The sequence below is a fragment of the Myiozetetes cayanensis genome, unplaced genomic scaffold, assembly GCF_022539395.1.
Source record: "Myiozetetes cayanensis isolate MyiCay16 unplaced genomic scaffold, myiCay2020 scf3, whole genome shotgun sequence".
Classification (NCBI taxonomy): Eukaryota; Metazoa; Chordata; class Aves; order Passeriformes; family Tyrannidae; genus Myiozetetes; species Myiozetetes cayanensis.
This window is the reverse complement of record NW_026087521.1, coordinates 60,833,138-60,859,369: the sequence shown is the minus strand read 5'-3', so window position 1 is coordinate 60,859,369 and position 26,232 is coordinate 60,833,138. Positions and strand designations below refer to the sequence as shown.

Below are 26,232 nucleotides of genomic sequence, written 5' to 3'. Positions count from 1 at the left end.
TGAGAAGAGTGTCTCTCTTTTTTCCTTACTCCCAAGGTCCTTTCCTGCAAAGCTCCCTAAGGCTGTCTCCCATGGGATTCCTCAAAGCAGGTCCTTGAACATGGCAAAGTCTGCTTTCCTGAAGTCCAGGGCTGAAATTTGTCTTGTTCCAAGTTAATTCCAGTCTGTTCACCAGAGGGTGAACAGGCAAAAATAACTTGTGAGACTAGTTTTAAACCAACCAGCCATCTAAACACACTGATAACTCTGAACCCCAAAGGTTTACAACTTCACTGCTTCTGAAAAATCTGCTTGTAAGTACCTTGGAAACAGAAGTCCCAAGGGAAAGTGCTGGTATTTGAGCCAAGCCACACACGTGCCTTTTTAGAACCCAACCTAAAATGGCAATGTAATTAACTACTTCAGAGTTTGTAAAATCACTGAGAGCCTTCCTCTGCCATTCTGTGTTCTGAATCTCCCCATTAGAAATCCACCTTCTTCACAACAAGTTTCAAGTCAGTGAGCGAAAATCTTTGTTATCCTGAAAAATGAAAATGGAGGGACAAAAGAGAAGAGATTGAATGCCAGAAGGAATTATGAGAGATCTTGTAAGCAAGTTTATTCTTCATGTCCTAACTATATTAATGAGGTAAGATTTTTTTTTCCCCTCAAATAAAGTAACCGCAGAATAAAACCCAGGCTACCACATCAGCATTTCCCAGGATTTATTAAACTTGGAGCAGAACGTAAATCCTGTTTGCTGCAGGATGTTAGGGCTTTGTCTATTATATTTCATAATACACATAAGTACCACTGTTAGACACGCTCTTCTACTTGGAGAATTGATGCCAAAAATGATGCAAGGGGATTTTTAGTACTCTATTGTCTGTGAGCTTATCCATCCAAAATAGTCATGCTGTGATGGAATATTCTAACAGGTAAACTGGCAAAAACTCAGAACTGCTCACCTCTGCCAGGTTCCTTTCTTTGCTGCTCTGCCTTGGGTCTCAGCAACAGTTAAGCCAAGAGGAAGGCCTGGTGTAGTGCATGAAATGGAGACAGCACCATTTCAGAATGGCCCCATGTGCTCTCGTACACCTTCGCTCTTTCAGCCAACATCAGGAGTGACACTTGCACAGTACATATCACACACTGGATTTTTACCTGCTTTTAAGGATCTGCTTATTTTATCATACCTTTTTTTTGCAATGCTGACTGAAATATTAGGTGTTCATTCAGCACTGGTTTAGACATCGCTGCGAAAATGGGGCTTTTGGCCTGTCTGAAAAGCAGCTGTTTTGATGTTTGAAAATTCAGCAATCCTAACAACAGGACCCACGAAGGGACAGGATAAACATCGTGAAGAGTAAATATGGAATGAGCACAAGTCATTACTGCACCAGGATCAACAGGGATGCATTAGCCCATGAACACAACTGCATTCACGCAGCTGGTGAAATTCAGGCATGTCCTGGATGCCAACATGCTCTCCTTGACTGTTCTCCAATCAACATTTGATGGTGAGAATAACACAAATCTGTTTGATTCACACAAGTACTGTGAGGCTCAATTATTTCACTTTCTAAAACACCAAAAATTACAAGGATGGAGAGTCCAATTCACTGGGTCTGCGCACCCAGACTTGCTACAGAAATGCTACTGGTTCTATTCAAAAAATCAGGCCCTGGGCACTCTGATCCTCATTAGAAAAACAAAAAAACCCGCTTTCTAGTGAAAAAAAAAAAAATCTCATCTCTGCATCTCTGAAGCTGGCAAAGTTAGCCTCAGTGGGCTTAACTTCAAATGCTTATAACTTTGCATAATTGGGAAATATCAGAATAACATTTTTTATGCATCTTTGCACATGATCAAAAGCACGGCTGTCACAAAACCAGACACACGGCATGTCCCAGACCCTTGGTGATATCTGGTCCCTAAAGCATTCAGCTGCTGTAAGCAACCCCTGTGGAGGGATGTCCTTTATGAATATTTTTACCTATTTTGGGTCATCTCAAATAAAAGAAGAGTTTAATTAGCAACTTCATCCTTGCTACAGACTGTGCTGAGTTACAAAAAAACAACCTGTAGAGCATGCATGATTTTCCACCAGACTCCAGACAAGTTTTTAGGATGTTTCTAAAATTGAGACACACAGTTAACCCCAGAAAGTCTTACAGGTCTTTTTCATAAAACCTGAGCTCATTTATGCTAGCAATGTGATGGGCTTTCTCCATAGGTAAGCTCTCACCCAGCAACAGCTTAAATGACAAGAAATATACCCCAGGCATAACATCATCTTCAAATTATTAGTGAACAGGAAACATGACAGAAGAGAGGAAAAAAAAAATCATTATTTTTCTACCAACTCTGGAATAACAAGATGACAGTTTTTCCCATCTCTTCTCAGCTGACCTCCATATGCTTTTTATTTAAGTTCTATTCCCCCTCATTCCCTTGCCCTCTCAGACTCTTCCAGCCTCTGACTGTTTTGGGGAGCACGCAGACCTTCCTATCTCCCAGCAAGCCCCATGAGACTCCTCCTTCAAGCTCTATCGTGTTTCCTGGTGAGTTCTGTCTCCTCTTTCATCATCTGCCTGCAAGTCCTGCCCCAGTCTTACAGCACTGGAAAGAAATGCAACCCGACAGCATTAATAAATGATAGCTGGTCCCTCCTCTCCCTTTCATCTCCTCTTCTCTGGCCGTAAGCAATCCGCCTGCTCCCAAGGCAATGCACGAGCACAGGTCGGGATGTGGTGCTTCCACGTCAAGCCCCAGGATTGACTCTCGGACAGGTTGCCATCTAAGCAGGTTGGTGACCAAGCCAAAACGTTGCTCTCCTCTGCTGCCCCAACTTCCTGCCAACACCTTGAGTGGAGAACACCCGATAGGTCCAGCTTGAGGGACAACAGGGGCTTCCATCCATCCCAGGGGACCTCTCCAGCCGCCTCCCACACCATCACAGCTCAAGGCACCACTACATTTTATCTGGAGGCCACAGACTCCTCCCACCTCCATCGTAGCTCCCAAGAAATCAGCCACCGCTCCCTGGTCCTTCCTTGCTTGGTGCCCAAGGCTCTTCTTGCAAAAGCCCATTAGATTTTGTGACTCATCCCTCACCCCAGGGTAAAGCTAAGAAAACAAGCAATGATGACAGAGAAAAGAATAACTGTCATATGAAAGAAATTTATAAGCTATTCTTCCCACTCAGGACTTCCCCTTCTCAAACATGAGAAAGGCACTAATTAAACCATTACAGTAGGCTCCCAGAGCCTCAGCACAGGCTGGGTCTGATGGACACCAAACAGCCCTGCTGACTTCTGATCAGCTACAGGGGCCTGGGGAAACCCTTAGTGCTCATCACCTTACAGTGTACAGTCACATTTATTGCACCGAGTAAGTTCTTTCTCCTCCCTAGTCTGACAAGATGCAGCACCGAACTCAAATAAATTGGTGGGAGCAGGATTTGGGGAGATCCTGGTACCTGTGAACCCGAGACAGAAGAATAAATCCCTAGTGAAATCCCAGCTGCTTCAATGCCATGAGCATAGGCAGGAGCTTAAGAGGAGCACACTTGTTGAGCAGCACAATGTGCAGACTTTAATCAGGACCCACCAGATGCCCCAATGCAATTACAGTCAAAGAGGTGACACAGGACAGCATCCCAGTATCCTGTATTTTCTCTCCTCTAGTAGTGTGCTCCAGTTCGCTCAGCTTTTAAACCAAAAGGATGTTTTCTGACCAATGGTACTGCAAACCGCACGCTGAGAAACCAAGCCAGGTTATTTTTTGCTCTTTACAAACAAAAACACCACCCACCAGGGATTATGCCCAGTGGTCAAAACCACCCAGCTGCTCATTTGTGTGCACAGCTGTATACAGTTTGTACGGAGCTGTTCAGCCACGGGAGCGGAAGGAACAGAGCAAAACCGAGCTGCCACAACCAGCAACATTAAAAAGATTCTTTTTTCCCCTCATCTTCCCAGTAATTAAGGTAGCTTTATTCCAGTTTTCTGGGTGATTGAACCACCCTGGAAGAACCAACCTCAACGTATTTTCAACTGGCATTTTGGTTTACTCAGAGAGGGCCAATTTTTAAATCGCTTCTTACAAGCATTCACAGCAGGCCTGGATTATCTAAGAGCAAGCCTTAGCCAGATCAGGAGGGGGGCAAAAAAAAAAAAAAAAAAAAAAAAAAGCAATGGCCATAAAATGAACTGTTGCTAAATTACATCAAATACATGTGAGAAGATTCTGATCTGCTCCTGGAAGTTCCACATGCAAACACACAAAGTGAAATAAATATGGTAAATTACCTACTGCTATTTCTTCACTCATCTCTAAGAGCTTCTGCCAGAGATACAGTTCCTGTTCATGGAACAGAAACCGCAGAGGCCCGCCTAGGGCTACTCAGGAGACAGACATGGTCCAAACCTACTGAATGCTGCTGGTTTCAATTAGGGACCAGAGCTGGTGCTTCAACTTAGCCTTATAAAAAAAGGTCTCTCTGAAAAGAAGCAGCGTATGCACAGCACCTCCCTGTGCAGGAAATAAAAGCCTTACGTAGGAATTTAGTAATTAGCAGATCACACCACTGGTTCATCCCATCAGATAATCCACCTTTGACCAGCAGCCAACACCTAATGTTTAAAAGGCAGAAGAAAACAACCTTCAAAAGCACCTTTAGCTGTATTACTTACAGAGAAGGAAAAAAAAAAAGTCCTCATGACCTACACAGTCAGCTTATGCCCTGCAGCACAAATTGTGATTACTCTTCTCTTATCATGCATAGTTGCAAGTGTTACCATTACTCATAAAATTATCCAACCCTTAAAAAAAATTCCAGCCACACCACTTGCATCATTGGCTGCTCCAGCACCGAATGAACTATGCTGAAAGTACCCAGCACACACACTATAGATTTATTTTACAAATAATGCTTTTTAAGTTCATGGTGTAACTTCCATTAAATGGTATGGTGCTGAATGAAAACCAAGAGATTGATTTCATTTCTAGAGCCACTTCTAATTCTGCTGTAGGACCTGCTTTAACATGTCTCCTTGGGGAAAAAAAAAAGGTATAGATATCTGACACAAGTAAATTATATCACAAGTAAAGTTCTTCTGCCTCAGCATTTGCTGTTCCTTCCCCTTGGTCCTCCTCAGACTCCATGATACCCCTGAGCACGGAAACACACAGAGCTAGCTGCTCTGCTCCAGAGAGAGACGTATCTGGGTTCAAGGGAATGTCAGAGCTCAGTCATGCTTGTTTATGTTCCTTCCATTTTTAAAACAAAGCCGCTCTGGACCATATTGGCTTCAGCCCAGTGGGAGCCCTACCACTGGCTTCTGTGGGCTCAGATCCAGCCCTCAGCCCTCACTCTACTTATGTTTTGATGAGCTGCAGCAAGCAAGGCAGCCAGCTTTGATGCGCAGCCAATTTTTTCATCATACAGAGTAGTGAGTGACTCCCGGGTCGCTTTTCCTCCTGAGCAGCCCCTGCGTGACAATTTTTGAAAGAGGTTTGCTTGTGTTTTTCAGTTTCAGGTGAAAGGTGTCCAGTTTCACTGTGGCCTTTCCAGACAACTCCAGTAACTCAGAGGGATCCAGTTATGCAGATGAAAGATGTATTGGTTTGACCATATCAAATCTCATACAGCCCGACTTTAATTAGCTCCTTATGGCCTGGGTTTGAGCTCAGAAATGCCGTGGTAAATCTGGAGTAACTCCCCTGAGCAGCAGAGCTTGGGCCCTGTGGTGAAATTCTGACCTTCTTTTACACTCCTGCAAGGGCTGGCCAGTAAGTTGTCACGAGAGCAGCTCCAGGCAAAACCAGACCTCCGGGGCCCAGCTTTCAAACCCAGGTACCCCAAGGCCATCAAGTTCATCCATGTTCAAGCAGGGTACGTCCTGCAGTCAGGACCTTGATGTGGCATCCTCTCTTCCCCTCCCATAGGAACTCTTTGGGGTGAGATCAGCTTGCCTAAAGACAATCGCTGGGGAAACACAGGCATTTCAACCCAGCTTGACAACAGCACAAAGGACAGGAGGGTGAAGGGTGTTCTGTTGTGCAGCAGCTCAAGCTGGGTGCAGCCAATGGATGTTACTCCTGCCAGGTTCAGTTCAGAGCTAGCAAGTGCATGAGTCTCTGTGGAGGTTCACCTGCTCAAACTAGGGCTGTGCTTGGCCCACAGCCTTAGAGGGCTCATGAGCAGCTCCCTCCACCTTGGTGTCTTTCAGAACACAGTGAAGCCAAAAGCCACCACTACATGGACATCTTTGTGCCACTCCAGTGCTGTCTTCATACATCAGCATATGATGTTACCATGTTAGTTCATCTATGGTGGATGGTGTTGACCTGCTGGCTCTGACTGTCCTCATCCAGCTGCCCCAGATCTAGTCTTTTCCATTACCCACTAGTCCTGACCACTGCAGTTGTTTCCTTGGATGCTTATTTGTAACCCTAATCCTAGCACATGTTCTGGCTATTGCCTCTTGATCCCTGCTCTCCCCATGTCCTGGTCCCTTTGCAGCTCTTTCAGAAGATACAGTCCAAGCACAGCAGCCTTCTCTGTGACTTCCCCATCAGTGCTGCTGGCCATTTCACTTGTTTGAGCCCTGTATCACTTACAAACTCTCCCCCCAAAACAGGTCTCATCCAAAGTAAGCAGCACTGAAATGCTCCCACCAGGCCTGCATGTTTTTTCCAGGTTTGATGGTCTGCGCTAATAACATATAAACATGACCGGGGGGAAGGCAAGAGCTCCATTTGGCTTTACCAATCACTTCCCCTTCTCACAAGGCACTGCAGAATCAGCTGCTATAAGCTGCACTTTGCTCTATTTGAGGTCAATAGGACTTCCTGCCACTGACCTTCAGATGAAAACCCCTTGGTTTACCTGTTTCTGCTGAAGAATACGTGTAGGTTCCTGGAAATGCAGTATTGCGGTTTATGCTGGTAGCCAGTCCAACTGTAGCTCTTTCTCATACCACAGTTTAGCCAAGTCCCTCTTAATTAACCAGTTTCTTACTCCACCATTGCCAGATCCCCAAGCAAAGCTCCCAGGACTGTCACCAGAGTCCCTGCAGAACTTTGCCCAGCAGTGTTTCTAGAAGTTGCTAAGAAGCCCTGACACCAACTCCCTGTACAGATCTTCACATCAAAGCCTTCCTGCAGGACAGCTACCAAGTCAGGCACTGACAGGCTGTGCCAGGCCAGGAAATCTGGCAAATGCCACAGAGTACCTGGGCTGCCGTGGAGACCCTCTAAGAGAGTTCCCTTCAGATGTGGGCAGAGCAGATCTGGCCCTCTCAGTGCAGCAGCAGAACAAAACTCAGTTTGAAGTTTTATATCAAAAAATTGGGGAAATTTTATACAGAGAAAGGAGCTGGTGTTGGACAGTGTGAGAATTTGAAGTGTAAGTGCATGGTTGCAACCCCAGAAAGGAAACTTTTAAGTGCCATGGCCGTGTCATGTCTTATTTATTCCAGGATCTGACCTCTCACATACAGCAACGTTGCTCTCCACCTTAAAGGAAGCCAGAAGGGAAAAGGACTGTAACATAGAGCAAGCTGTGTGGTCCCAGGAGTTTGGCAGGAGAGAGCAAGGCTTTCAAGGTCATAAAAACATGGAGAATACTATGAAAGAGCACTAAGTAGGTGAGGTCAGCAACATGCAGGTACTTGCATGCTGGGCTGGCCAGGTATGTGCAAAGAGGAGTGAATGCATGGGGAGCACATCTACACGCCCAGAGAGCACAGGGAGGAGCGTGAAGCTGTGAGATGAGGTGGGTGGACAGCCTCAGAGATGAAGGGATGGAGCCTTTTGGCAGGAGATGTTTTGCAGGGAGGAGCAGAGCAATGCGGGGCTTTGGGTGTGCCTCCATGCCAGAGCAGGTGGGGAAGCCGGGATGAGAGGAAAACTGGTGCAGCAGCATAGAGGAGCATTGACACACAGGCTGGGGTTACCCAGGTGCTGCTGACTTCCCCTGGGCAGGGAGATGGTACAGAAATTGCATCACACACCTGTGATGTGCCTACATAGGTACAAGGGTGCCTTGGGACAATTTTATGTGGGAGACAGCAGCACCTACTAGACATGTACTATTTACTGAAGTCTCTCATCTGGGGTGCTTTCACTGCGTGAGTGTCCTACACAGAGAGGACCATTGGCTATCACCATGCATGAGGGAAGACAACAATAAAAACCTATGTTGACATGGGACCAAACCTGGAGGGAAAGGTCATTTAACAGTGCCTGAAACCACTTGCTCTTCTGGTTGACGAGTGTAGAACACGGCGTGTGTCACCCATGGTGTGTTAAGAGTGCACCCAAGTCCATGATCTCATGAATCCCAGGCTGCATCTTAACATTAATCCTAATGTTAAAACATCAGGGTAGAGTGTGATGTAGTGCCCCACACCCTGGCTCTATACAAAGAAACCACTGCAGCCCGCAAGGCTTTTATGCAGAATAGTAAATCACAGTAAAGCTGGTGTTGAAGATGTGCCTCTGGCCTCTAAAACAATTCACCAAGCATTGCCAGCAGGCTGTTTAAGAGCAGCAACACACTGCTTTACCTGCCAAAACCCTCACTTCACCTCCACACTGTGGCCTTCTCCAGTCCTGACTGAGGAGGGAAGAGCTGCAACTAGATGTTCATTACAGATCAGCGCCATGCAGGCCACCTTGGGTCAATGAAGTGCATACAAAACTGTCCTAAACTAGCCCAGCTGTTGGCCATGCAGTGGAGTTCTCCTACATCAAATTCCCTGACTATCTGAAAGAACACAAAGGTGTTGTACAGGTAGCTGCAATTCCTCTGCTGGGAAATAATCATTCTGAACCCGGAGCAAGCAGGTTTCATTAGATGTGCTTAGCAAACACAAGGAACACACGTGTCTTTGGAGCACAGGACACTACAAGGGTGCTATCATGAGGCTATCTTGGTACACAATGCAAAGGTTAGACCTTTGTTTTCTTGGCAGATTCAATTGCTAGCTTATGGACTCTGGGCTGATTTGATAGTGCTTAGAGTCCACAGAGACCTTGTATATGTGGAAAATGTCTTTAAATTTTGAGACACGTACACCTGCAGAAAGTAAAGTTACAGCCATTTCTTTACAAAGCTACAGGTTCAGACAGTATTATCACATATTTTAAATAATAATAATAATTTTAAAAATCTGGATTACTTACAAAGGAATGCAAAGAAATGCACACAGGAATTGGTATAGTTTCATTTAAGCCATATAGTGAAATGACAAATCCCAAGCACCCACAACAGCCACAGCTGGTAAAATCCTAAAGCATTAGAGAAGAGACCCCCCCGCAGCCACCAAGCACCACCTGGTTTGAGAACTAGCCCAGGACATCATTCACCTGACCTGTTCTCCTTCCAAGGGCCTCTAACCTCAGCCAAGCAATGTATGAAGCTCCACTCTCCCAAAAAAGTTTTCCAGCCTTAAGCTGCCTTTTCACCATATCACTCAATTCTTAGAGAAATACACCCAGATCTAAGGCCACAGGATATGCTGGCCCTGCTCAGCCTGCTAATGAACCACCCAGAGGAAAGAGTGCCAGGTCACCCACTTGAACCACTCCAGTTTCAGGGTCTGAGACAAGAATTATAAGCAGTCTTCAGACTTGCAGAGCCCAAGAAAGGCATCTCTGTGGGTTTCAGCAGCTTAACTTTGGGAAGAGACCTCAGCAGACATTGTAAATACTCAGCTCTGCAGAGGGGAGGCAGCAGAATATTCCAATGGTGGATTTTAAACAAAGTGGCTGCAGAGCTAAATTTAGCATGGAGACATAGGGGTACCCTCCAAGCCATACTCCAGCCCTCCTCCCTTTGCCAAAGTTCTGGCAGTGCCTTCTCTAGGGTACAGGGGCAACCTCCATGCTGCACGTTGCCTAAAGCAATTACTGTCACGTAGCAACTTCCCCTCAGCTCTGCAGGGCCTTGGGCAGGGATGCTGACAGCCTGACTGGCACAGAGAGAGCAGCCCAGTGCTGCAGCTGCAAGACAGACTCCTCCTGGACAGCCTCAGACAGCAAAGGCAGACCATTTCAAGTGGCTGTCTGGTTAGAAATTACTATTATTGCCAGTAGTCAACACCAGAACAGAGTTCAGCAAGGGGAAGTGAACACAAAAGAACAATTTTCCCCATTTCTCAGTAAATCATAATTATTAAGGGCAAGGAGGTCCCTCTCATTGTTACCAGCAAGTGCAGGAAAAAGCCACTTTTTCATCACAGAACAGGATTCAGCTGGGAAAGGGCAAGTCCATCCTCTCAGGCTTGTGAGCTGAAGTAACACAAATACAAATGGCTTAAGCTCTCAGCCACAGAAGTGCCAGCGTCCCACAGAACGACTCCAGTCCCAGCCTTTGTGCATTCCCAGTGCCAGCATATAGAGCCAGGAGCTACCAGGAGTGTGGGGTGCCAGCATCAGGGAGAAATCTTGTACTAGAGGACTTGGTGTATCTGTGTGAAGGGGAAGGATCAGGACACAGCCCCTTTCTCCCCCAGCCTTGCAGAAAGTCTGCAGCTGGTGGTGCTTTCTTCACCTTGCTGGGCTCCAGGCAAATAAATCCTTTCCAGAAAAAACAGTAGCCCTGAACAAGTCCTCTTGCACCTGTAGGAAGCATATTTTCCCATATGTTTTATGCTTTGCCTTTCTTTAACCATGCTAACAATACCATGATGTCCTTCACACAGACAGTCCTCATTCTACCTCCAGCAGGGAAAAGGAAACTCACTTGAAACTTTTGTTTCCTTTACTTCACCAGAATAAAATCACAGCGAGGTGCTTGTGGGAGGGAGGCATCTATACCTGGAGCTGAGATGGGAGCAAGGATGAACCCTGCCAGTACATCATCCCATCCAGTTCCTGGAGCTCTCTCTTTCCCATACACCCAAGGTAAAGGACACCTGGCAAAGCCTAGCATGCACCCTCTGTACACACCTCCAGACACAAAAAGAGAGGCCACTGTCCAGTTGGTCAAATGCATGAGACACAGCTACTGCAGCCATCCCAGCTGCTCTCATATCACTGCTATTTGCAGGAAAAGGGGAACATCATCTCCCTTTCAGCAGGAATCATGAACCTGCCTTCCTCTTTCTGTTTTCTTATTCCTGTAGTTGGCTCAGCTTTCCCCAGGTGCAGTGACAGCCAACCTTTGATGGAAAAACAGAAATCTCAGTGCAAATCTCCTTTACATTCACTCTGACCTTTATTAGGCTGCCAAGGGGTGCTCATTTTGCTCCACCATTCCATGTTGTTCCTCAGACTGCCTCCTCCAGAGCTGTCAGGACCAATAATGTGCAAAAGCCAGGGTAGTTCTCCCTGCAATGCTCACGGTTTGCCATTGTGCTGGCCTCGCACACACTGCAGAGGATCTTTCCAAAGGTCTTGGATAGTAGGAATAGGGTTTAAGGTACCAAATCCTCACCTAAGCTGCACCCTTCCACCCATTTCTTGCTCCGGGCTGTGCAGTTCAGGCAAGTGCAATGAATTTGAAAGGTGGGAGGTGAGACCTGTATTCTGGGGGTCCAGACAAATTCCTGCCACTGCATTACACACAAAATCAAAATTGGTTCTCAAAAGGCAGGGCAGCAGCACGCCTGGAGAAGCCAAACCAGCAGGGCTGTACCAGCAGGGCAGGCTGAGTCCAGCAGACTAACGAAATATGCTTTCCCTCTGCACTGAAGTCATGTGGAACCCAGTTAACACTTTTCCATTCATGGAAAAGTATTAAGTATTTCAAAAGGATAAATAACAATTGCCATCAACACCTTTGACACTGAGGCTAATTGAGGCAGGGGAGGCTGAAGCAGCTCCTTCTTAAGCCTTGGCTGTCCAGCAGCAGAGACAAGGGATGGTGTGCATCCCTGTTTGCCCAAATTTGTGCTGTAACCACCAGACCACAGCCCCTCCTGGAGCCCACCCTGTAATAGAGAGCAAACAAGTTCTCATTTAGGGTAGGGACTATGGGGGGCAGTGAAATCTTCAGCAATTTATTCTGGCAGAGTGGGAGTGGTGAATACACTGGTTTTCTTAGGGCAGCCAAACCCCACATGTGCCCAGAAAACCCTTTCCATAAGTGAGGAGACGCCTGCAGCTCTGAAGATGTACAGGAGCAAGAACTGGCCTCCCTGGCTGTTTATATGATATTCAAAGGGAGACCGAGAAGGAAGCAGAGCTCTGAGAATCAGGATTTCCTACTATGTCCCAAGACCATCCTGGCAATGCCCTGTGCTCCCCCACTGCTTCAGCATCCTCCCAAGCACCCCCACAGCAAAGCATCCCCACCCCTTGCAAGCAGCCCTCCCGAGAAGCCACCAGGCACGCAGGGTGCACTGTGTGGAGAGATTTAAGTCTGTTTTCCTCTCTACCCGGCCAGGCTCAGCTGGGTCAGACACAGCACTTGGCAAGACAAGAGCTCCCAGCTAATTTTAGCCTCTGGCTCTCCACCCAGCAGCAGCTCAGCCGCTACGGAAAGCTGGGCAGCACCGAGGTGAGGGCTGGGAGGCGCTGCCTTAAAATGGCCCACGCGACCACACACTGCCAGCTAAATATAAACCAGCAGCGGGCAGGGGGTGCCACACTGACTTGGGCTGAAGCAGATCCCTCCCCCACTGCCAAGAGATGGAGTAAGGACAAATCGCAGCTCCCTGGGATCTGCTCCCAGACTCGGGCAGCACTCACAAGTCTCTCTGCCCAGAGGAATAATTTAGGTTGTAAACTTGCAATAGGATCCCATATTTTACACATTTTTGGACAGTCCAGGAGCTGGTGCACCTTGGACAACGGTGTGGCCTGCTGAGCAAGCACCACTTTGCAAACACTGCTCATACAACAGCCTGGTCTGGCTCCTTCCCATAATGGTCCTTTCTCTACCATGTTGCCTACTGCAAAATGGTTATCCAGGGATGGGATGCCTTCCTTGCTGAGTCGGCAATGTTGGAGTCCTCGCTGGGGGAGTTGGTGCTTGGGGTGGGAGTTGAGAGGGGCAAGTTTTTCCCTGTGTCTGGATGCAAATTTGCACTGGTAACACCTATCCCTCTGTGTAAGAGAAAAATACCCAAAAGGCATAGAAAGACTGAAAGGGAGCCATGAGAATTATGACAGGAGCAGCAAATTCAGAGTTTCTGGATTAAATGCTACCTGACTGTGGACCATAGGACTACATGCAAACCAAGCCTCTTTTTCACTGTACCTAGAGAAAAGGGACTTCACAGACTTTGCAAACAAAGAGGGACGTGTGAAAAATTCCTGACCACATTAGCAAATCTTTTTCCCACAGAAACAACTGGCAAAGTGCTGAGCCTTTGCTGGACACCCAGGACAAAACAGGTAGCCAGACTCTGCAAATCCAGAGAAGCATCTGCAGCACTGAGCACAGTGCTCTACAATGGGAAACCAGATGTCTTGGCAGACATCCACCACAGTAAAAAACCACCATGGTACTAATTTTCAAGGCACCAAACACGTTCTTAACCATCCTGGTAGAGCTGCTTATGGTCCCCACCAACTTCTGTAATTATTATCCCTGCATTTTCTTCCACCCCTTTTAAACATAGGTTAGCAGTTTACTGTGTCCTCTTCTTTCCACATCTCCTCTCTTTTTGATTTATGTTGATTCCAGCCTCTCTTCTTCACTGAAATGCCAAGTACTTGCTTCTAATTTAGCCTTAAGTTCCTTCTCCCGTACAACTTTTTAGTGGCCATTGGTATTTTCTGATTACTCCGCTCCAACACCTCACTATGCCCCATTTTTGGCCACCTCTTACTTTTGTTAAATAATTCCTGTCATCTGTATTTCCAAATGATGCTTCTTCCCTTCTGCTGGTCTTGTCTTTCCCTTCTTCTTTCTTCCTCTACTTCTGCATGAGGTGTGAAACTTGCTAATAGTTCTCTCCCCTCCTTGATAGGCCTATGCCAGATATCTAATTCAAATACAGAGTTATAAGAAAGAGATGAAAATAAAATTTACAACAGAACTATAAATTTAGGAAAAAAACCCCAAACAACCCAATTAATCATGCCAGTTGGGAAGCATGGAGTTTTGGGACAAAGCATTCAAGAAACAGTACTGGAAGACCCAGAGTTAATTGGCAAAGCAATTACAATTTGCAAAGCAAAGGAAATCAGCTGCATGGCTGGAGCTGATGGAATGCAGACAGCGATCAGACAGCACAGACAAACTGAAATAATACTCGCCAGACGGAGGCAGGGTACAGTAGGAGTTCAAAGAGGGAATGCATCTTCCCCTGCCCCACCAGCACACACAAAAGACCCTCTTCCCCCTGCAGCAGGAGGTGAGTCAGTGAAACACACCTGGAAAGGCCCTGGCAAGGAAGGGTGGCATGTTCGGAGGAATCACAAGTGCAGAGCACGACTATGGGGGCGGCAGCAGCTTTAGCATCATCAGGACTCCTTCAAAGCAGCAGCTGGGATGAAGATGAGGGCTCAGAGAGAGGAGAAAGGAATGTGAGAGGCAGAGGCATTTATCAGCTGCAGATTAGGTGCAGGTGAGCAGCACCATCCCAGCAACAGAGAAACTGCCAGTGGATGAAACGGCACTGTCAGGAAAAGCAAATGAAATTCAGGCTGAATGCCGGCAATCTTAGCTCCACTACTGGAGAAGGTGAACAACATGAACAAGTAAACACAGATGATCAGCTACAGCCAGTAACTACAGGGGAAAGGAAAACACCCATGACCAAGGTTAAATTCTGTCAAAATGTGGTCTCACAGTGTTCCAGTTCCCTGGAGAAGCAGGAACCAAAACAGCAGAGACAGATTTAGAATACATCTACCCAAGGATAAATAAGCTCCCAACATAGAACGACCCGGAGCAGTACAACTGTCCTTCAACTTGCACACCTTACAAAGCTCTTCCTGACTGAGGAAGTGGCTGAAAAAGAGCTACATCAGGAAGGACCTTGGGAATCAGTGACAGAGATGGGCCAGCCAAGGAGCCTGGGCAGAGAGAGGTGAAGAAGCAAGCCCTGACAAGCTCCTCCTTAGGCCCTGAATAATTAAAACACCTATAAAAAGAGAGTTTTGCCCCTGTCTGTGAGGGGAGAGGAGAATAATGGTTGACACCAAACTACTTTTGGGGCTTGAGGTGCTTGCAGCTGGTGGTCCAGCCAGCACGTGGAGACAAACCAAGCGTCAACTTGGCAAAACCTTTTTCTTCAAACCAACGTTCAGGCTATGCTAAGCACTTAAATTCCTTCTAGAACCCATACAAATTTAGATCCATGCAGATATTTACTCGGGCATGGTGACAGTCCTAGAGGATCATCACCCAAAGCTTGGAAAAACCTTCTGGGTTTACCTAAAAGAGACTACATAACCTAAATGTCAAAAAGGAAAATAAAAATTGAAAGGTGGGAGCAGTTGGCAACAGTAATAGCAAGGCTGTTGTCAGGGTGTCTGTCTTAAAAGTAGCAGGAAAGGACACGGTGATACTTGGAATAGTGAATGACATCAGACAAATTATAAATGCTTGGAAAAAAATGTATTTCAGAGCTCAAGCATTCTACAGGCACAGGGCTTGAGTTTCAGCTGAGAAACTGAAAAAGAAATGATGAAGGCTTGGCATTTTGAAAATAAGTACTAATTCAGTGATCCACAGCTGACACACTGGTTGGTTTTGCTGTAAAAGCCTGTTTTACAAACTGAATATAAGCCTAAGAGAGAGACAGTGATTTCAGACACTTGCTAGCACAGCCCACGCTGCCTGTTTCGCAGAACCATAGAATGGTTTGGGTGGGAAGGGACCTTAAAGATCATCTAGTTCCAACACAGCCTTGAACAATTCCAGGGATGTGGCATCCACAGCCTCTCTGGACAGCCTGTTCCAATGCCTGACCACCCTCACAACCAGGGGCAATTCCCTCAGCCTGCCCTTGAGTACCCCAGCCCCCCCATCTCCAAGACCCTGGGCTGGGCCCACATCCCACACACCAGTGTCCTTCTTGGACTGGGGAGACAGGGAAGGGATAGAGGGGTCCAGATACAGTTACCAAAGTACCAATTAAGAGAGGAGGAAAGGATTTCTATTGTTCTTTTGCTTGTTTTATTGTTATAATTTTTAATTATTGCCAATACTGAAAAGAACTCCTAATGAAGCAGCCAGGCAGAGGCCAGGGAGGGAGGTTCACAAGCCCTGGAAGTGGTGGGGTTTCCTTACGCTCCAAGGTTCACTTGCTCTACTCTCCAGTTTTAAGAACAAACCTTCTCACTGCTTTAGACTTTAATAATGCATTATTCTTAAGATCTTGGCTTGGATGTTACTTTGAATTTCCAAGTAGATGCAACTACTCCCTCCCATTGGTATGGGAGCACAGGCTATGGGCCATAATCACTGTTCACAAAATTTCCTCTGAAATAGGCATGCATGGATGTTTTCAAGACATAGAAGTAGTGTCCTTTTGAGATTGCTATTTACCTATTTACTCCTTGTGTTATGCACACAATTCACCCCTGGAAATTATAGCTCAGTCAGGTTTGACAGGAATACTTGGTTTTGGCAGATTATTGGTTTATTTTGCATTTTTGATGAAAAAAAATAAATAAAACACTCCCAGCTGGCCTGCTTACAACAAAACATGAACTGTGGCAGCTAATGCAGAGGGAGCTGCTGCAGCAGGTAATTGAGGCTATTAGTACAGGGTGGTCTGGACAGGATATCCTCAGCCCATTATAAATTTCGTTCTGCAGCTCAGATGGGGTTAATAGCACCCAGACATGACTACTGCAATTTTACAGAAAATTACATTACGAAATATAAATAAAACTAATTTAGGAAGTGAAGTATTTACGAGAAGGGCTGCAGATATCTTAACTAGGCTCAAAGGAGCGGCAGCGCTGAGGAAGCTGTCGGAGCTGCCAGCACCAAATATACGGGCCAAGTCAGTCAGCCCACACCAATGACACGGAAATAAGTGGCCTCTTGAAGCAAGGTAGAAACAGACTTATCTAGAAGGGCAGGAAAAAACACACATGTCATTAATGCAGATTATCCTCACTCCAAGAGAGCTCTACTAGGCAATTCTGCAGCCATCACAGGTGATTATATAGATAAAATATTTTTACTGGTAAATGGAATATAACAGTGCCTGACAATCGACTACTTTGTATATGAGGTGAGTGAATTCACAGAGTTTCAGTGAAACACAGACTTGCAGGTAAGCCTAGTTCCTAATATTCCCAGTTCAGAGGGCTAGAGGAAAAGACAGTTAAAAAGATAACATATGCCTGTTATAGTTAAGTCTCTGATCCGTATTCATTGGTTTTAGATTACTGATTAGCACTGGCTGTCAATTTCCAATTAGTAAAAAAAACCCCCAAGAATATTTTAACTGTCTGAAATCAACATCAAGGTCACTGAGGTAGAAACCAGGAAGGAAGGAAAGCTCCATGGATGATGCAAAGGCCTAGGACTTACTGTTTGCATCTCTGATGGAAAACAGTGATGCAGAAGAGGAAAATAGCCCAAGATCTGACTTTTGCCACATAAGGGTATCAGATAGACCTACAGTGTAAAGTTATAGGTGACAGCTTGTCCCCCTTGTTTTAGAAGTTGGAAAAAACCCACACTGACCTCTTTTCCCCACCAAAAAAAAAAAAAAAACCTCAAATGGGAAATAGTCACAGAACGCTGAAATAACTAAGGCTTAAGAAATTATTAAAACAGAATTAATGACCTCTTCAGAAGGGCTCTAATGCTTCAGGGGGACTCATAGGTCCACTCGACAATCTTTGGATTGTCTGAACTTATCCAATATCCTAAAGACTATTTGAATCTCATTCTTCTATGTAGTTGATTTTAAATATTTATTATGGCAACAGGAATTATTTTTCTGTGACGTCTTAGGAGAACTTAATGGCAGCATTATTCCAGACCATCTAAACATCTCAAAGCATAGGGAACTCTCTCCACATCAGGAATATCAAAGCCTTTGTGCTTTGGCATGGGAAAGGCTTCTAAGGAAAACAGAAATACAGAGCTCCTCTGGTCAAGATCCCAGTGTACTTTGGCTCGGCTGATGACACAGACAGACTATGAATTTCTAACGTCATGAAAAGGATAAGTATCTAAGGACCAGATTCACAACTGTTTCCACCCATGGATCTTTGTGAAGTCTCACACCACATCTAAATGAGACAGCTTATTTCCTTTTCTGGAAAGTCCTTCTTAGCTATTACTGCAAGCCTAAAAAAAGCAATTGAATTGGGAAGCGACTGGAAGACAGAACATGAACACACAGCAAGAACAAATAGGAGAGGGCAATGCAACAAAATATATAATCCCATAAATTCCTGAGGCCAGTGTTGTAAGCACTGGAGAAAGAACCCCATCTTTACTCCATTCCCCACTGCCACAACCTACAAGGCAAACTCTGTCCTCAGGAGAACATCCTGCCTTTTACCATATTGCAGATGTCAGTCATTTCAAACCACCAGATGAAAGCTGATGTCCATCATCTCTCAGCACCACTCTTCCTTCACATCTGTCTGAACTTGCAGGTGAGAGAAGGCAAAGTCTTCACGTTACTGTATCACAGGTTGAAACACATCTCCAAAAGACAATAGCATTCCTCTGCCAACCCCACAGTGCAGAGGAGATGCACAGGAGGGCACCCCTCTGAGACTGAGTTATCCCAATCCAGTCCAACTCAAGACAGGAAGGTGTGGTGCAGGAATATAAACTATTCTGGCACACCACTACACAAATCTGTCACAGGTAATATGAGTGCATAAAGAGATGGGGCAAGAGATTATTTATAACAAGTAATCTTTACAAATTATTTGGGAATCTGCTAGGGACAGACAAACTGTGGGGCAAGTTTCAAGAAAACACTTCAAGTCAAGTGATGAAAAAAGCCAGGTTCACAAATTACCTGCAGTACATGTTCCAGCAGCAGTGAAAGGATACACTGGCCGAGGACAAGTATGGGATAGCTGGCATGAAGTCTGGGCATCCCCTGCCTGCTGTGTCAATGAACCTCACAGAGAATGATCCATATGGCTCTCAGCAGCCCTGGATTCTCCACTGAGGCTGTGATAGTGGTCCGTGCTGTGAATATGGGCCTGGGGATGTTGGCTCCCTTTACACACACCAGTGCAGAGCAGGATACAACAGCACTTCTGATCACCCTCCAGGAAGACTAAACTGGCCACCTGGAAGTGAAAAATCTGCCCCACCTGCAATGCCCATCCTTCTCCCTGCAGCTACAGGCCCACAAGGGGCTTTGGGGAATGGGGTTGCTTGGCACAGGTCCCTGTGAGCGAAGGTCTCACTAGTGTCTTCAAAACTACAGAAACACCACACGCAAACTTCATGGTACAGACACTTCCTTCAGTCACGACAAGGTGCTTTGGGGGTGACAGTTTAACTCTTCCTCTGGGTTAACAGCTTCCACAGAGTGGAAATAGATACTTCAGACACCACTGGAGAGCCACACGGTCCGATTTCTCGCTGTGTTCGCTGAGTAACCCTCAGAGCAATTCGCTCTGCAGAAGAACGATACTGTGCATGCACAGGCAAGTCGCCTCGCGTGTGAGCGGTTGCAAAAGTCAGCCCGTGTGCATGTGAATGAACCTGAGCACGTAGGTGTGCTCCTCTTTGTGCTTCTGAGGGTGCTGGGCATGGAGGTGAGAGAAGGAAGTTGATACATTACAATAACTGACCAACTTCAGCTTTCTGCCAGCTCCTTCTCTCTCACACACACACACACTTGTCCAGTCACACCAACCAGGTTTAAGCACCTCACACTGCTCCGTAGTAGCCTGGAAGCCTTAAGGTTAGAGCTCACCATGGTGGAGGGATAAGAAACCAATGCTCTGGGAAAGGAAAGGGACACTGAAGATGTACATACTGCAGAGGTGGAAGTCTTGCCATAAGGACTTTTTTTATTTGCACATCTCAGTGGTTTCTCCTGAACCCCTCCTATTCCCTGCTTCAGAGAGTGGAGTGCACACTACTGAGACAGCAAAGCAGCAGTCTGAGAATCTAGAAGTGAGACAGAAATCACTAACACAGTCAGTCCAAGATAGGAAGATAATGCACTCACAGTGTTATTTACACACAACAATAAAATGTGGAGGAACCGGGGTAAGCTGAAGCAGCCAAGAGAGGCAGGTTAAAGAAGGGCTCCCCCTCCCCGATCCCTTGTTCCTACAAGCTGCACCTCCCAGGTGCATTCACCCTTGAAATAATAAAGTCTTCCCATCTCCAGCATTCACTTCCAGGAGCAAAGTGTGCTGTGTAGCAGCTTGTAAAGATGAGAAAAACATTCCTACTGGAGAGCCCACTCCACAGAGGTTAGGCCCTGTCAGCAGCAGGAGTAAACAGACTGTCTCCAGCTCCTCGGGTTTCTTGGCAGGGAGACTGTATCCTGCCTGTTACAACTTGTTTTGGATGACAACAGGCCACATTTCATGTGAAGAGGGTGCCCATCTTCAACTCACATCAGCCTGCTTGTTTTTCTTCACTCAGCTGTAAACATGTTTAAGATTCCTATAAATACCTATTGGGCAGCAGACCAGCCAAACATGCTCAATTAAGGAAAAAAAAAAAAAAAGAAAGAAAAAGGCAAGTCCCACAACAACAATAGAAACATGGAAACACCCTCCTGCCCATGAGAGAAGAGTCCTGTCAATAAAGCTCACAAATATTGTTTTTAACCAGACTGACTGCTCATTTCAGCATCACCTTCAAAGGGAACCCACTCTATACTCTGTCCTTCTCCATCCCAACCTCCCTGACATCCACAAACAGCCCCAATCAACTTTGCCCACGTGAATCCCAACCCATGGTGTACACCAAGCACAAGGTCTGCACCTCAGGCTGATCCCTCAACCTTTGACATTAACATTACAGCAAAGAGAACCTCATGGCAGAGCCTGTCCCAGCACATGGGGATGCAGCATCATGGATGCCTATGGATTCTGATGGTTACAGCACATTCTCCTTGACTCCTTATTCTCTTTTATCCAAACTGTTTAAATGCTTGAATTTGTTGCGTAGTAGAACTGCACATACATCAAGGGAGGACGGTCAGGGCCTCAATTTTTAAGCATCACTTACTCAAACACACACACCCCGGCCATCTGACTTTTGCTTCCTCCACCACTCACTGGTCTGGGGGGTGAAGAGGAGGAGAGGAGCATAAAGCTGGGGAGGGATCCATCATGCCTAAATTCTTGCTCTGAGGAACTGACTTGGGAGCAGGGATAGTGTGGGGGTACCAGAGGGGCTTCTGCTCCATGCCATGCATGGTTGAGAGGAGACGGAGTATTTTCTGTGACTCCTTATAGTCTTTCTTGAGGAGGACTCACCTCTCTGGAAAAATAAAACATACTTGTCTTTCCATATACTGGCTGTTCTACAATGCCTTTTAGGGAGACAAGAAGAAACTTCATTATAGATATAGAAGATAGAAACAGTGATCTCCTGCAGATCTCCTTCCAAGCCCAGCAGCTCTTCCTCTTTCTGCCCCAACGGAGAATCCTCTTAGCCTTTTGCTCAGAAAAATTACCCAATAAACAGCCTTTGTATTTTATCATTAATAACTGGGGAGGCTGTTGCATCAGGTAAGTTGAGGTGGTAGCTCTTGGTTGGTCCCAAGTGTGACTAGCGGTAGGGTTCTCACCTGGGACATGCAATGGAACACAATGCAGAAACAAGGGGAAAAGTATTAATTGCTTTGAGAGTCACTCCCTCCTACACCAGCTCCCTAGGATCTTTGGAAAGAGTCATCACATGGAGTCACAAACACAGTCACCCCTGTCCCCAGAGAAGAAAACACTGCTTAGTTTTAACAGGCAAAAGAAAACACTATTTGTCTTTCACTCAGATTTCTGATTTCGTTTAAAACAAAACAGGCTTTTAGAGGTAGTAGGGCAAGAGGAAGGGTGGGGAAGGTCACGGATTAACCTTCCTCCTGTTAGCAGGTTCCAGGATTCTGGCCACAAGGCCAAGAAAACATGACACCGAATGCCCAGTGTGATCACAGCCCTCTGTGATGCTGCAGAGCCACAAGGCACTGTCGGCTGGAGGGTTTCACCCTCCTACCCTTTCCAGCAGCATTTAAATCCTTCTGCACACAATGAGCAGCAATGTCCCCGGTGGATTTGGGAGAATCTGGACTTTTATATGATTGAACTTTCAAATAATGTAATTATTTTTCTCATCTTGTTTTAGCTGCTGAAAACTGTAGTCATGTCACTGCTTTCCGTTTCAATCTTAAAACAGACTGACTTTTGTAAAAGAGATGTAAAAATAACCCTGTCTAAAAGCAAAGAGGAAGAACCCAATTCATTAAAAAAGTTATTTGCTCCTGCACATCTCTGCTGTCCTCATGCTCTCTGCCCATTTATCCCATCTGTCCATCTCCCTTTGCATTGCTGGCAGTAAAAAGACCATCAACTGTAGAACTCCAAACACCTGACTCAGCCCCTCTCCCCTCATAACCACTATTTTAAGTATTTCTGAGTAGTTTTTTTCCTCCCTTGCTGTACTACACAAGTCCTCTGTGCACCTGTACAGTCTTCTCTAAGGATTTTTGGTGGGGGTATTGGCAAAGTGGAGTACAGTAAGAGGCTTGGTGAGACTGCGTGAAAGATATAACACAAAGTAGACCTGTAGTGCAACCCATCTTCTCATTTCACCAGGAATGAGGAATTCCACCAGGCATAAAAAGCACATTGCAATTAGAGGGTTTATCCTAGCCAAAGAAATCAGATCTGTTAGCTGGCTGGAACAATAAATGCATGGTTTTAGCCTTAACATCACATACAATACAAAACAAATGAACAAGTTGAAGTCCTAGAGTGGACTTCGTGGGACTAGACATTCATGCTACTCCCTCCACAGCTGCAGTTTAAAGCTTTAAGACTGAAACCAAGCCTGACTTATAGGAGTAAGAATTAGGAGGTTGATAACATGTTATGAAGGGACCAATATAGTGGAAGGCATTAATAGCTGAATGCTCATGTGCAGTTGAGAAATTACTATCAAATTAGATTAACTCCAAGCACTGGTATTATTTTAAAAACAACACCAACATCATAGGCTTTTTAAAAAAGTGGGATTTTGAGACTTTCCTGTAACTGTAAATAAAAGGAGAAGCATAAAAACCCACAAGACACTGATAAAAATAACTGTTTTCCGATTCTTCGGGAAAAAAAAAACCCTCAGTGCACTTCGCATCATCCCCGCTGTTGTCCTCAAAGTTTGCACAAAGCGAGCCCGTTACTGGGCGGGCGGTGCTCCTCTCCAGGGTATGCATTCCCTCCTCCTCTGCATACGCTTCTCCTCGCATCAAAGCGATATTCAAAGCATCTTTGCTGCCTTCCAGGTTGGCACCGAGAACGAGAGACACCTCAAAGCCCGTTGTCTCCGGGCTCTGCAATTCCAGCACGGTCGCACTTGGACAGGTCTCCCCACACAGAGCGGGGCGAGCGCCGACAGGCCAAAGGCAGGGAAGAGAGACCCCCAATGCCCCTGTCCCTCCCGGGGGACAAAGCCCCGCTCCGACCCCCGGAAGCAGCGGGGCTGCGCTCACCCCTCGTCCCTGCCCGGCCTGGAGAGGGGGCTCCGCACCGGCTCCCGAGCGGGACGGACCCCCCGGGGCCGCTGCGAGGGACGCGACCCCCCCTCCGCCCCTCCAGCCCTTCCCCGCCTTCCCCTCCTCCCGCGGCGCGCCGGGGTCACCACTGCGCTCCGGGGCAGCCCGCCGCCCGCCGTGGCCACTCAGCTCCAGGTAGGCGGCCCAGAGCCCCAGGGCCAGCGCGCCCAGGGCCAGCAGCAGCCGCAGCAGCCGCCGCCGCCGCCGCAGCCGCGCCAGCAGCCGGCCCCGCATGGCGCCGCTCAGGGCGCCGGGCCCCCGCCGCCCCGGGACATGCCGCTCCCGCCGGCCCGGTACCGCACGGCGGCCTCGGGCCCCCCGCCCTCCTCGGCGGGGCGGGCCCAGGTGCGGGGCGGTGCCGCGCCCCCGCGGGGCAGCTCCCGGGGCAGCTCCGCCGCCGCCCCCCGCACCTGCCTCCGCCCCGCGGGGCCGGGCCGGGGGCTCCGTGAGGGGCTGCGCCGGCACCGCCTGGGCCGCGCTGGGGGCCGGGAGCGGGGACACCCCCTCAGAGAGCTCCGCTCCTGCCAGGGCCGCGGGAGAGTCGCCTCAGTAGCGGAGGGGGCTCCAAACCCTCCCTCAGCGCCGGCGGTAGTATTGGGGGATCCCTCCGGGCAGAGGAGTTATCGTCTCCCGTCCTCCCACCGGAGCGAAGCAGGATGAGAGGGGGCAATTCAAATTCACACAGTTATTACGCGCAGCTGAATCCATCTTAAAGCGTCTTTCAGTTGGTGCAACAAGTGTATTTGCTTGGAAGTGCTTTGCTCGGTGAGGAGGAGCGGGGCTCGTGAAGTCTCCGGACCTGCTTTCCGAAGCGCTGACTGAACGCGATGTTACACGGCTCAGACCCCCCGGAGGGAGGATGTCGGAGGCCCACGGGAAGGACAGGACCTTCCCTGGGTGAACGCTCTGCTTCGCTACACGTCTCGAGCACACCTTCGAAGTGGCTCTGTCGGAGTCCCTCCCGCGCTGTTGGTTTTATTCACATCACCAAGCTGTCTCGGAGGACTCAAACTGATTCCTCCTGGGTGAAGTGAAAGCGGGAGATGCTCTCTGGGAATGTACATCGTGCGGCCAGCAGGGCAGCCAGTCCAGAACTACCCCTTACTAGATATGTATGATGTGAGTGTTGGGTTGTTGGCAACAACCTTTTCCCTTTCCAGCTCTGCTCCTGCACAGATGCAGCTCCTGTGCTGTGTGGAAGAAACCCTTTGGCTACAGTTAGTTTTGAAAATGCATGAAATGCATGCAATGATGATAGACCTTTTTTTTTTTGTGACTCACTTTTCCACTGCAGCCTTCTAAAGTGGGAGGCTGCTCAAAAGGACGCTTGCTGTTGTTTAGCTTAAGAAACGTGCCAAAGGCATTTTAAATGGCATTGAGGGACACGGAACTGTGGTGTGAGTCTCAGCAGGGACGGGCTGACATTGGCAGAGTGCCAGCATCTCAAGTGTTGCACGGATCGGGAGCTGAAGCAGCATCCACAGTCCCTGGCATCAAGTGCTGTACACTGTGTTCCCAGCATCCAGGCAGCACGGAGAGACGCTGCTGTTACCTGTCACACACTGGGATGGACCAACAGATGACGGGTTTCCTTTTTATGAACGTCTCACAAAGGTTGCACAGCCATCTCCCTTCTCTTGATTAGGGAAAGCACATCCAGAGAGTTTTACACCTCGTTTCAGAGCTGAAAAGACATCATTTTTCTGAAGTTGGAAACAAACCCAGTGGTGAAGGAGGCTGGTGAGTGGCTCTGTCCTCGGGCTTCCCAGCCTCCCTGGGATAAGGTCCATTCTGCAGCTTTTGAGCTTCTGTTTCTCCTTCCTACCTCACCCAAGGCCACAGATGTGCATCCACCATCCCAGCTTAAATCACAGGAGTACTTCCTCCAGTGCAAAGAGAAAGGGCTGCCCATAGCCAGGCCACCAGTACCCCCACAACTGAAAACAGGGGGCTGTGCACTCGTTTAATCATTGGAAGGCAGGAATCTCATGAGGGCATGACACTCACTGTTGGGAGTTTTTTGGTAGAGTGTTGGTTTGGGATTTTCCTACATGAGCGAAATAAACCAAGTTTTTATATTTGTTCCAAAAAAGAGAGAAAATACTAAGAAAAAAGTGTAATAAATACAGATCTAAAATAAAATTTATTTTAAGAATGATTCTTTAAAATTTATTTAAAGAATGAGAATTGAATGATGTATTCTTAGTAGGAAGTTGTCTGCATTTCTTAAATGAACAACCTTATGCTTGAAAAATTACAACTGCACTTTGATGGAAGTTTGTTGCATATTAAAATCGGTAAGCACATTTCTTTCTACTGAACATGGTACTAAAATGGAGGGGAGGGAAAAATGAAATTAAAGGCTAACAAATTGTTGACTTCTAAAGAAGCAAAGTCTTTTTCCTGATAGACCTATGCTATAATGAAAAGACAGAAAAGCTCTTGTCTCTGGAGAAAAAAATGAAGAAAATTACTATAGCATGGTGATTTCTATCTGTTACAATATAGTTACAACAGAACAATATTAAGGAACAAAATTAGTCTTAATGTGTAATAAATAGTGAAATCAGGAATTTGAATAGCTCTACACTGCACTTAAAATAACTAA

The 26,232-nt window shown here is 46.8% G+C and overlaps 1 protein-coding gene across 1 annotated transcript in view; it reads right to left on the bottom strand.

The window, feature by feature from the left end:
* Positions 1-23,807, bottom strand: part of B4GALNT3 (beta-1,4-N-acetyl-galactosaminyltransferase 3) — a gene marked incomplete at its 5' end in the record, with an annotated part of 63,271 nt that extends 39,464 nt beyond the window's left edge. Inside the window, one exon of the mRNA XM_050324845.1 lies at positions 23,714-23,807. Within this exon, the coding sequence (XP_050180802.1) occupies positions 23,714-23,807 (94 nt within the window). The remainder of the gene's footprint in view (positions 1-23,713) is intronic.
* Positions 23,808-26,232: the final 2,425 nt, after the last annotated feature.